Below are 13,172 nucleotides of genomic sequence, written 5' to 3' on the forward strand. Positions count from 1 at the left end.
TCCTTTCAGTTCCCACTATTGGTCTGCTTCTGTACTGCTGCTAGTCTGCTTGAAATGGGAAAAAATTCAAAACCAGCATATGACAAAGATTGTGTTGCCTTTTTTTCTTTTATTCACTATTTGGGCTGGCCCAGGGAAATGCTACTCACAGCAAAATCTTTAACAACATGAATGCTCAATTAACAGCATAAATGTGAAGTTATTCAGGCTTTCAAATATTTAACTTTTTTACTGTGCACTAGAGATTGACAGAACTTCCAACAAACCATTGCAGTAAGTGCCACAGAGGTGAAGTGCTGTGTAGCCACCCTATTTAGGGCTTTGGGAAGAAGAATAGGACTTTGCATTGCTATAGGCAAATACTGTTGAGTTCTAATATTTTTTAAATCTTAGGCTGATGTGTACATTTAAGAATCAATAAGAAAAGCTGGCAAGTATGTGACTGTTATAACACAAGTTTGGAAGTAGACAAGTCAGCTTTTTTATAACCTCATTATTCCTATATGTTACTTGCCAGTGCTTTAGCACAAATCAGCTTTCCAAAGGATTTTGGAGCTAATGGTTAATCTTTACGAGCAATGCAAAATGCATTATGTCATAACATGCTGACACACAGATCTACATCTGAGCACAGAGGGGGTGTCTTTAACAGACTAAGTCTTCCCAGATGTAAGTTTCCTTTGGAAACCTTTTTTAATGCTTTCATTCTGCCAAAGGCCACAGTGATTTTCATTGCAGCTCTCCTAGCTTATTTCTTAATTCGTTTAACAATGTCCAGAAAGTTAGATGCAAATATGAATGTCATTATATCCATATGTCTTCGATTTTTTTGTCTTCTCTCTGTTAAATGATGCCATCTACTGTAGAATAACTGAATGGCAATCTTGTAAAAATGCGGAGAAATCTGCTTTATTTGCTTGTTACTGTAAAATTGTGTCCATTGTTTTGACAAATTTTGAATTTCCATTATTTTCATTTATATTGTTTACTAAAATATGGAAAGGTGGGTGCTCTCAGTGGGAAAAGCTGGTCACTGAGAAAAGCCTCTGCTGGTGTTCTGAAAACAGAATCTTTTCTAGTTAGTAGTGTAAAAATATTGAAAGGTGGCCTTTTTCTGCTACCCATCCAAGCTGTCCTCTTCATAGTAGGGCAGCAGGATCACACCTATGAAAATAACAAAACAACAGAACAAATCAATGAAAATTATGTAAGGAGTAAGAAAACAATGGACATATGAAAGTGCAAATCCTTGCATATGAATTTCCTAGTGAATAAGGACTTTGCAGTCTTAAACACATAGTTTAAAAAAAATGTTGTTTTGAAAGGCTAAGGAAATGATACTGAGAGCTGAAAATCTGAATATTACAATTAATCGAACACATCTTTGGGGTATAGAAAAATGTGTACACTATGCATCTTTTTATACGTGTATGCAATTCACATAAATGTCCATTACAAGTGCAAGCAGAAATAATATTAAGTTCTTTTAGATCTGTATCACGGTATCTTTATTTAACAATTATATCTAAACTTGCCCTAAAGGAAAATAATTTCTCCCCTTCCTTGTTACATTTGTAAATGAAAAGAATCTTTTAACCTGTGGACCTGGGAAGTGCTTAAGTGGAGTGGCAGCTGAGTCACTCTGCCATGGATCTCTGCCCATCCATGCTCTCTAGGGTGTATCCAACCAGCTCCTTTGGGATGGATAACAAGCTCTAACCTCCCCGGTAACTTTGGTGGCTTTCTGCCTCCCACAGCATATGAGGGTTTTTTTGATTTGTAAAAAACATTTCAGCCTTCTTGTTTGTCAGGAAACATTTGCCATTAGTCTTGTGGGCAACTTATTTTTTTTTCCTGAGTGCCCACAGTGAAATCCTGGTTTGTGAAAAGGAGGGAAATGTTTCTTGCAGAAACAGTCAGCACTTAACTAAGCAGAGAATAAGCTTATTAACCAGGGATCCATGGACATGGCTATGTGGTGTGAGAACTGGGAAACCAAGCAACTTTTTTAGAAATTAACTTGGCAGACTAGGGAAGGATGTCTATATCCTCTTCAAAGGTAGTCATTATTAGGCAGTGTCCTTTGAAGTAGCATCCTCTGATGCCATGACCCTCTGTTGTGTGGGGGAGGAAGAGGTTGTCCTGGAAATGAGCAATTCTTTTCCATCTCTCTTGTGCAGAATCTGAAGTTTCTTGTGAGACTCAAAAGAAATGGAAAAGGAAAAAGTAAATTTCTAAGTGATAGAGAATGTTTGAGGGGGGTGAATTCTCATATGCCATTGGAATATTTTCGATTTTAGGATTTTCTCTGTTGTCAAAGGAAGGTAAAATACTGGCTCCCAGCCTGATATCAGGCAAAGAAAACATCTGAAAAGGGTTTTTGAAGCTTGATGCATCTTGTTGTTATCCCAATAAAGATAATGTTCAAAATCAAGTCATAACCATAAGTAGTGTCAGCCTACTGACAGCCAACATTTTCTGGTTTGCTCAAAGTATAATTGAAGTGTGAAAATAACAGGTGTGCATAGACAGCCTGTAGGAGGGCTGAAATCGGAAAAAAAAACCTGTTCCATGCAGTGCCCTGCTCCAAGATCCTCACCCCAGCTCTCAGTCAGTCATGATATCTTGGTTGTATTCCCAGTCACCCCTCCAGAGCTCATGCAAGGAGGAGATGAATTTCATGGGTGAAATGGAGGAAAAAGTCAGGTTAATATGGACAAGGAAAAGCAGCTGAGTGAGACACTGGGAAGGGAGGAGAGGAAAACTCATCTCAGTTGAGTACATGGCAATAAAATAGGTGAACTCTTCAGGTACCAAATAAAAGAGGACTCATGGAAGATGAAAAGGGAAGTCACATGTTATAGGAAGGGTGAAGCTCAGAAGGAGCATGAGAAGAGGGGAAACACATCTAAGTATGTGTGTTGCCAAAGAGCCTGGGGGTAGGTATGGGAACAGGTACCCACAAACACAGAGAGAAAGGAAAACAAAGAATGTAGAGAGAAAAAAGAGACCAGTGTGCAAATGCAGCAGTGGAAGAGAGAAAAAATGGGATCAAAGATGCAGGGGACAGGGGACAGGGGGGTGAGGGATGGAAGGGACTGAATAATCCATAGGAAGGGACTGCACTATAAATTTAGATGCAGTCTCATACTACATAATAATGACTATTACAACAATTTGATGTCATTCAGAAATTTCTGCCTGGAGCCAGTGGTAATTTTAATGTCAGAGCTTTGAACTACATCTTTTGGCAGTTTGGTTTTCTTTTTAAAGGGTGGTATGTTATAGGTAAATTATTCTGGTATTAAAGCTTTAAGAATGATGTAGGTTCACACATAGCTCTTCCTCCAGAGTTTTGCATTTGTAAACAATTATTTTGAATTAGTTATGGAAAAAATATTACAACATTATTTGAGACATTCACTAATATTTATATGTGTAATCTGAGACTTGTAATAACTTCTATAAAACTAAAAATGAGTTTATAAAACTTTGTAGTGTTATTTTCATATTGGTTTCTTAAATGACTCAGCTCTCTAGTTTATGATTTTTTTCTAAAATACAAAGCCCAAATTTAATGTTTGAAGTTGGTTTTTGTCAATCTCTTCAAATTCATAATATACAACAAGGTTGATTAGTAAAACAGCTGTTGGAAGGAATTCACAAAGCCATGAGTATTACAGAGGAACAATATTTTTTCTGAAAATACAGACACTTGTAACATTTGAGTAGGCCAGATGACACAACAATTGCAAACCATTTGGGCAATTAATGTGAACATTCTTTTAGATCTGTCACATACATTTACTTTCAAGAAACACTTTGAAAACCCTTGGTGTTAGCTGTTAATGCAGGATGCAGTGACAAGCTGGCCAGATGGCTTCTTCCATGTGTAAGTGCTCACACTGGCACATGGGGACCAACATACACTTGTTTGAGAGGTTTGGCACGTTTACATTTTAGCTGCAGCAGAGAATTCAATTGCTAATTAGACAGTAACTCAGTCTGACACTAAAATTACTCCAGACTGAAGATTATCAGATATTTAATTGGGCTTTGGATCAGCTCCAGGAGGTTTCCATTGATGTCTGTTTCTACATTCAGAGCAGACTCTGCAGTTAATGTAACAGATCCTTTCCAGTGTCTGAAGGGGAGTATTCAGACTTTTACCTCATGTGCACAAACTGTATGACAGCAGTAAACAAAACAAACTGTCCTACAGTTTTCATGTTATTCATCTTTGATTTGGAAAAAAAGCATTTGAAATAACATTAAACACTCTTTTGTCTTTCTTTCCAGTCACAGGATGTACCCATCTTGGGCAGGCTTATGCTGACAGGGATGTTTGGAAACCAGAGCCTTGTCAAATCTGCGTGTGTGACTCAGGGTCTGTTCTCTGTGATGACATCGTCTGTGATGACCAGGAGCTGGACTGTCCCAACCCAGAGATTCCTTTTGGAGAGTGCTGTCCAGTTTGTCCACCCACAACAACACCATCTCCAAGAGTGAGTTTATTCTCAATGTTGCTTCTTTGGTGGTCTTGCCTTCTTGATCCATGTCAACCTCAGTTCATTTTGGTTTAGATGTTCTTAAACACTTTTTAATGCCACTTTCTGGCTTTAGGCAAATACCTAGGAAGGGCAAATTTTGGCAAATCAAATTTAAAAACCAGTTTGAACTTAGAGAGTTTTACCTTTTTTGCTTAATTCAAAAATATTTCTTTGTTTTATCAGAGAATTGGTACCAGCTCTCATAAAACACTTGTTAGACCTTCGGGCCATGCAGCTGAAAGCATTAAGTCTTTCAACTCAGTTTTACACAGACAATAGGCACAGAAAAAGAGTAGAAAGGGACAGAGGACAGCAATTAGCCATTACATTTTTCATTTTATGGAGAAGCATAGGAATAATGTAAACACCTTATTTGCTGACCACATGCTCAGTCTATGTCCATGAAACTAATGCCAGCACAGAGTCAAAGAAAACTGGAGAATTTCCACACCATACTGAGAGTCTGCATTTCTTATCAACTCAATTCTACACCAGCACAGAGTAAATGTCCTTTTACAGACTTACTGCTGACTTAATGCCCTGGAAAGGAAAGGTGATTCAAACTGCACATCCCTAACTCATCATCATCTTGTTTATAGGCACCAACATTATATAAGCCAGTTGCAGCAACTTAACCTCAGGAAAATCAAGAATGTTGGTACAAGCCAAGTCCCCTGCCTGACCACTTCAGGGAGTGAGCCAGCTGTGCTGAGCTCTAAGGTTATCTGAACATTTCAACCGTGTTTAAGACCCATGAGATTCTGTTAGAGCACAGAGGTTGCCACAGACACATTATCCTCTGTCTAGAGGATAAGAGAATGAAAAAGATGTGTATATGGAAGAGAGAGAGGATGCATTTCTGCAGCTCTAGAGTATAACTGCCTGAACATGAGATGTCGTGTTATTTGCACCACACTAGTTCAACTCTACTCCTTCCAGGATTACCTGAGCTGCCTCAGTGAACAGTTTGAGAGGTGTAAATGAGTGGTACATACAAGCACACTGGAGATTTAAGCACAACTCCCTCTCTCATTGTGTCTGGAGATTCATTTTATCAGTTCTGGGGTTCCTGATAATGAAGGACATGTGGAATACTTCCACCAGCCTCACTCTTTGATATATGGGCCCATTGAAAGCTGTCCTGTTGACCTTGCATGGTGCAGAGAGAAAATGCCACCTTGAAAGATCCAAGATAGTTTCAGCTGAATATTCTTTGCTATCACCAGCAGCTATGTAAATTGAAAATCCAGATTGCAACATGTAACTGAATTACTCATTGAAAAATAAGTAAATTGGAACCGTAGATCTGAGAATTCAAAATTAGCTACACACTCACACTTAACATGCTGGACTGAGAAGGATACAAGAAAAATGTCCCTTACAGGGTTCCACAGTGGATTGTGTCCCCATTGTACTCAACAGCACAGCTCCACTGACTTTATTAGGGCCATGGTTTTTTGGCTGAAGGGGAGATGTAATTCTATGGATGAGCCAAAAAAAAAAACGCAGACAGACTGACCACAGACCCCATAGTTTTTAAATATCCTGAATAAGAATAAATGGAATTCATGTCCTAAAACTATATTCAAATGTTTAAATGTGCTTTGCTCTTGTTTATGTGTGTAATTTTTTTGTTTTATTTTTATTATCTTATTTAATTACTTTTCTTTTTTTTGTTTTCTAGACTCCTGGAGTAATTACCCGAGGCCCCAAAGGAGACCCTGTGAGTATATCTTTTTTTTTTTTCCGTCTGCAAGGAAACGAACAAAACCAGACCCAGTTCCTCTAGTGTTATATATCCTATCCAATCTGCTAAGATATCCAGCTTTTATTGGTGTCTGCACTGTCTGAAGGACTGTACTACCTAGTTATTTTGAAGTATCCCTTTAAGTTCAACAAAACTCTCAAAAATTTAAACTGGAAGAACACAGAGAGATTGGTCCAAATGATGTCAAATTTGTTATGTTTTGTTATACTTCCTTCCAGCAGCAAAATAAAAAAAATCTATGGCTCTACTAGCAGTATCAATTTTAGATTCAGGAATTGAACTGCTTAATATTTCTAACATGTTTGATCAAATACCAGTTGCAATAAGGCTCCAGCAACTAAGAATTGTTTCCATGTGTGCAATTGGTGTGCTGTGTCTTCCCTGAATGTTTGGTTGTGATCTTGTGTCTAACAGAGCTTTCCCACCACAGTCACACAGGCTCTGTCACAAATGGAAAGATTTGTCCTGCGATGCCCTTGCAGTTGAAGGTAGGTGACAACATCTGTATCTGTTTGTGTCTTTGCAGGGTTCTCCTGGGATTCCAGGCAGAAATGGTCCCCCTGGCCCACCAGGACAGCCAGGGAGTCCTGGAGCTCCTGGGGCTCCCGGGATCTGCCAGTCATGTCCCAGCATCAGTGGAGGTGTAAGTCATTGTTATGTTCAGTTTCTACATTGTTGTCCATAAACATGCAGAGCAATACTGGAGGCACCTGTCCCTTACACCTTCACAGGTGCTTTGCTTTCATCTCTCATTTATGCCTTTGAAAAACAGAGCTGAGTGGTAGGTGGAGTTTTGTTGTTGTTTTTTGGGGGAGTTGTCTATAAAATTTCCCCGAAGGGCAATTAAATCTCTGCCTTATCTTATTTTTTAACCTTTTGGAGCCAGATCTGTTGAAGCACTTGTGTAACTCAGAAAGAGTCCAACTAGAAAAAGCGTGTAGGAGGCAGTATGTCCACTCAGTGGTTAGGGAACTCTCATACTTTCCTATATTTTATGAAATGCACGTTTAATAAAGAAACATTCCCATGAGACTAGACTGAAACACAGGTCCTCTGCTTGCAAGGAAGTGCCATGTAAGTCCTATTTGTCGTGCTCCCTCTTTACTTCTGGCTCACTGAATCTTGAATTCATTTCTGATTACCAAAGAACTTTATTAGAGCTGCCGAGGCTCGGCAAGAGAACTATATTGTAACTAAAGTTTCTGTGCAGTTGGATTTGTTCTGTAGTGCTTTAAGAGATGGAATTGTCTTCCATGCAATTGACTGGGCCTGGATTTACAGGATGTTAAAAATTGCACGTTGAAACAGTTGCTACTTTTGAATATAGGCCACTGATTATAACTTGCATGTACACTTTCACTCCCAGGTAAGCCAGAATCTGAGGAAAGATGTCTTGTTTTTATTTAATTCTGAAAGGGATTGCCCCTGCAGGACAGAGCTTTTGGGAGAGGTCCCCATGGATCAGTTAACCAGTCTCAATGGACACCACAGTAATACAGCAAGAGCTACTGGCTTTGGGTGGGCAGATGGTGACACGGGAGAGGATAAAAGGCTGAATTAGTCACCCAAAGATGTGCTGTTGAATCCTGACAAGAGAGTTGATATCAGTAGCACAGGAGTCTTGTACCCAGCCAGTGGAGGAGCTGGGTCCACACTGGTTTGGGATATCAGGCAGAACACTGCATATATTCAACCCTTCATGCTCAACCACCTGTGTGCCATTACTGCATTAATGCCATATCATTTAACTAAGTCTGCTAACACGAAATGAGTCATTCATTAGTCATTCATTAGTCACAGGTAAAAGAAATCAGGAAAATAATAATAAACATTTGCATTCTTTAGTGCAACAGAAAATATTTCATCAACTTCCTTGAGTGACAACTAAGTCCAAAAGAAAAGAGACTGGGAGAAGAAGCTTAAAAGAAATAAAACAAGAATAAAAGGAGAGAGAATGGTAATTTTTTGGTTCAGCTGAGGCCCAGCTGTCAAGATGAAAAATGGATACACCCAGCCTAGGGAGCTAACTTTACCATGACCTCAGAAGGAAGACATTGGCTGTACTTCTGTTTTGGATGATGTAAATATATGGCAGCTATATGTCAAACAAGTATAACTCAGTAGATACAAATGAGTTATTTCCATAAATTTGCCATGCCAATGTAAGATAAGACTTACTCTATTTGTAGCAATCACAATTTTTCCTTCTTTTTTTCTTTTTTTTTTCCTTTCTGTTCTTCTCTATTTCTTTTACAGAGTTTTTCTCCACAGTATGACTCCTATGATGTGAAGGCTGGTGGTCCAGGTGTACCCATGTACCCACAAGCCATTGTAAGATGCTATAGCCTTTTTTCTGTCCTTTCTTTTTTTAAAAGAATAAAATTTCTGCTTGTAGATTGTGCCTTGGATGTGTATGTATCCTGATTTTAATTTAATAATGTAAGTTCTCATTTATTTATTGCCTGCAAGTTGAATGTGATGTAAGGCAGCAGTTTGGTCGGCAATATTACTCTAGAAAGTAGCTATAGATCATCTGGATTTTTTGCCTGTTCACTTTCTTCAATTTCCTACCTTCTTTTTCCTAATCTCTATCTCTGGTTCACTTTATTATACTATTTAAACATTTATCCTTTCTCCCTTGCATACCTTCCTCATTTATCTGCTTCATATTCTTCCACTAATTGCTTCCTTCCTTCCACAACCTTTTTACCTTTTCCACTGCCCTCCATCTTCCTTTACACATTCAGCAGCATTCTGTCTTTACTCAGCATGATACTCCATACTTACTTGCTTTTCCACAATTCAAATTTGTCTGATAAAAAGTGGATAAACCCTCTTATAAACCTTTTTTTTTTCATCCCAGAAGTCAAAGTCTTTTCACTTTTTCTTTTTACAATAGCCATTTTTTTACCCACAGCTATTCAGACTGTGTACTAAGGATACTGTATCTGCACAAGCTTTTCACAGGTCTTTTGAGTGACAAAAATCATGGATTGCCTGAAAGAGTTGTGCCTGAGCTATACTTCCCATATAAAATAAATCTGAATGTTGCACCTTATGATTTTCCTTTTAGGCACTGGACTTTAGAGATATTCACCATGAAGTGTTCTTGATTCAGGCAATCTGCTATATAGAGGATGTTGTGAATTGTTATTATATGAAATTGGCTGCTGTTTCATTAAGCATAATCATTATTTTCTGTCCAATTCTGCATAACAAGGTTTGGGTATCACATGTTGTAACATATCAAGGCACTTCCAAGCAAATGTGTTATTTCTCAGGGTTCATCTCGCGAAGTAAAGTTTACTAATCATGACAGCTGGTTTTCCTGAAATATAGTTCATTATTTTATCACCTTTATTTTAATCTCTTTATTTCTGCTTCCTCCATTTGCTAATGTGATTATTCATGCATTGGTCTTCTTCAACCATCTGGTTTTGTATTTATCTATTCATTCATTCATATTCAGCTCCTCACAGTTTTGCCCATAGCTTATCATAATCATCTGCATTTTACTACCTATTGTCTTAATAGAGGATGTGCTGAAGCAGGCAGGGTAACCAAGACACTCAGTTAACAACTATGGCTACTCCTCTCTATATTGGCATTTTTCCTGGAAGTGATCAGTGATTTCTTGTGCTCCGATCCCTGGACTTGACTAAAAAAAACTCCATCAAACTACTTTATTGGGGACTCTAGAATGTCTTCAGGATTGTCTGTATGCTTTCAGGTCATATGGTCTTTCGCTTTGCATCATGGCATATGTGACTGCAAAGTAACAGCAGCTACAGGCAGATGTGACTGAGATCATTAGGAATAAATAATGTTTATAATTATCATTATCTAGGATAAATCCTTTAGTATTTTATAAATTTATCAATTTTCAACTTAAATACTTAGTTTGAATAAGTATCCAAACTGAAATAATTTGAAAGATTTATGAAAAAAATATAGCACAAGTATAGTCCGTGGGTGGTTACCATGCCTGGTACTTCCTTTATCACACATCTCTCCATTGCTGTCTTCCCATGGCTTTCCAGTGCTTGCAGATGGATTTTGTGCTTTACATCACAGTTTCTCATGACTTTCTCATATAACCTCCACGTGCTGTCTGTGTCTCTTTCCACCAGTGCACATCCTCCATATGGTCATTTGTTCACTGCCTGGAGATGCTGTCAGCAGACACGTCACCCCTAACTATTAGTTTATCTCCTCAGTGTGTTACTTGAAAAAAATAATATCTTGTTTGTTTGTAGCCATAAGCCTAATGGATTGGTTGCTATTGATGAGTTGATGGCTCTAATTCATCTTGAGTCTCTAGTTACTTAGACCAAATGAGTTGTAACAATTAAATACGAGGGACTGCTTATTATATTCACACATTGAAGGGCACCCCATTTTCCCTGACCCTGACTGCTCTGCCACTCGTTGTATATTTCTTGTCCTAAAAAATAGTAAATATTACAATTACTTACTTTTTTTTGGACAAAAGACAATCTGTGGACTAATATTAACATAGCATGTTTGTAGTATAGTAGTATACTATACTACATATGCCAGGATAGTATAGCAACACTGTTAATCTTGTATTATGAAAATTAGGTTCATGTAACACCAGTAACGAGTGACCTATTCTGACACAATACGACAATATCCCATGAAACACACATTATGTGGATAATTAAACTATGGAATATATTGCCAGTACTGCAGCACACAGTGATTCTCTTACAATTCACATATGTAACTCTTTTGGCTTTATGAAACAAATGAAGAGTTTAATTTGACAAAAACTTTTTTTGAAGAACCCCATACAGCAGCAGTAGACCACTGTGCTAGGTTTCAAATGTTTTATGTTTTGCAGCATCAAATGCTTTTGTGGTTGTTGTTACAGGAAGTAGAAATACTGAGGGTTTAGCTAGTCCAGACTAACTTTCTTTCTTATGGCTTAGTACTGTTAAAGTTCAGTAAAGATTTCACTGGTGGAAATGCTTGCCTTACTAGCAGTAACAAAAATATGGCCTTAATTCAGTATACCCTCAAGTCCTGAGAAATCTGTAGTGTTAGGCTAGTAAAGCTCAGTTACATGGCAGAGAAGCTGACACGCATTTATTCTGTTTAACAAATTAGGAGTTCCAGTTATCTACCGTTGCCCTTCAGGCAGCTGACAAGCTGAGCTGTGAGCATCCTTCTAGGTGTCTCAAGGAGGGGTTTAGTGACTCAAAAAGCAAGAATTGCAACTATGAAAATAGCTTGTGGAGTATGTCAGTTAAGCTTACAAGGAGAAACCCAGTGAAGCCTTTTCTGAAGGGACTGTAGCTATAAGACAGTGTATTTCTTTAGCAATGTGTAGATATAATGCTGCCTCTTTTCTACTGCACTTTTTGACTGGCACAGGTCACTGTGAATTTTTCTCTGTTCTAACATGTAAAAATTTATTTCACAGGTATTGATGACTATTACAACTGCATTAAGCTTTACAGTTATATACATTAATATAACTACTATTTTTTAATCTACACTATAGAGTGGCTTTCCAGGACCCCCTGGGCCCAGTGGCCCCCCTGGCCCACCTGGTCATGCAGGTCCCCCTGTAAGTACAATTAATCTTTTCATAATCACCTTACATCATTTATATGAGCCTCTCCTTTTCTCTGTCATAAATATTAAATATCTTTTCAACCAGTAAATCTAGATATTATGCTGAAGAATTTTATGGATAAATGTCATCCTCCATTGATTGGGCTGTACCCTCTATGCCTCACCAAGACTCAAGAGCTGAAGGCAATACACTGTGCTTGCTTAAGTCCATGTGTACCCCTGAGCCCTCTGCAAGTCTGTGGGGTCTCAGCCAAGGCAGTTTTAAGATGTACCACTGCCTGTCATCCTGTTAACAACCCCAAATGTTTACCCATACAAAAAGCTGAACAGGAGGTAAAGGAGAGTGGGAATCCTGATAAACATTCAGTGAACACACAAAGGGTCTGGTTTTTTGACATCCATCTCCTATTAGAGGAGTAGTTTTGTTTCTGATTTCATGGAGGTAGGTTCTGCTTGGTTCTGCTAAATTGACCTTTGGTCATTTGTTGACCATTCTGACTACAATTCTCCTTACCATTATGTGATTATAAAGTGTAACAGCACCACGAAATGGTGCATGTAATTGCTCACATCTTAACTGGGTTTTTTGCTGCATTATAGGGCTCTGCTGGATACCAGGGTTCCCCTGGAGAACCAGGACAACCTGGCCCTCCTGTACGTATATATTTTGTATCACTTATATGCTAAAGGCGTGATCTTACAAGCATGAAACAGTGTCATCACTGGAGTGGATTGAAATTTTACAGTTCATCCTGTCTGTTTACTATAATGCATTTCAAATATACAAGTACTTTATGATGCCTAATGCATTTTTACTTTGAAAAAGACTTAATATTTTTTATTCTTTTACAGGGTCCTCCAGGCCCCGTTGGAATGATAGGCCCAGTTGGTCCACCTGGGAAAGATGTAAGTTCACTATTATTCACCTATTTATTAATAAATGGGAAGGAAAAAATGTTAATTAAATGGTTAAGACAGCAAAGCACATTGATACCATTGCATTTCAGAATTTTTAACATCTCGTTATTTCTGCATTTGACAACATAAGACATAAGACACTGGATTTGCCTTACATTAAGTCTAACTATCCATTAAAAAAATGTTTTGGTTTTAGTAGGCAATTTGATTGATATAATTAAAAAAAAGAGAGAAAACATGAGCATAAAAAAACCCACTTTGATCTGGTGCAAAATGAATTAGCAGTTATAAAAAAATCAGACAGTAGTGGTAGTTTCCTGCTCCCCTTAAATCTT

At 38.1% G+C, this 13,172-nt stretch overlaps 1 protein-coding gene across 1 annotated transcript in view; it reads left to right on the forward strand.

The window, feature by feature from the left end:
- Positions 1–13,172, forward strand: part of COL3A1 (collagen type III alpha 1 chain) — a 50,789-nt gene that overhangs the window by 13,523 nt on the left and 24,094 nt on the right. Inside the window, exons 2-8 of the mRNA XM_032692784.1 lie at positions 4,300–4,505; positions 6,235–6,273; positions 6,845–6,961; positions 8,575–8,649; positions 11,846–11,911; positions 12,520–12,573; positions 12,772–12,825. Coding sequence (XP_032548675.1) covers positions 4,300–4,505; positions 6,235–6,273; positions 6,845–6,961; positions 8,575–8,649; positions 11,846–11,911; positions 12,520–12,573; positions 12,772–12,825 — 611 coding nt within the window. The remainder of the gene's footprint in view (positions 1–4,299; positions 4,506–6,234; positions 6,274–6,844; positions 6,962–8,574; positions 8,650–11,845; positions 11,912–12,519; positions 12,574–12,771; positions 12,826–13,172) is intronic.

This window comes from Chiroxiphia lanceolata, chromosome 7 (assembly GCF_009829145.1).
Source record: "Chiroxiphia lanceolata isolate bChiLan1 chromosome 7, bChiLan1.pri, whole genome shotgun sequence".
NCBI classification, from domain to species: domain Eukaryota; kingdom Metazoa; phylum Chordata; class Aves; order Passeriformes; family Pipridae; genus Chiroxiphia; species Chiroxiphia lanceolata.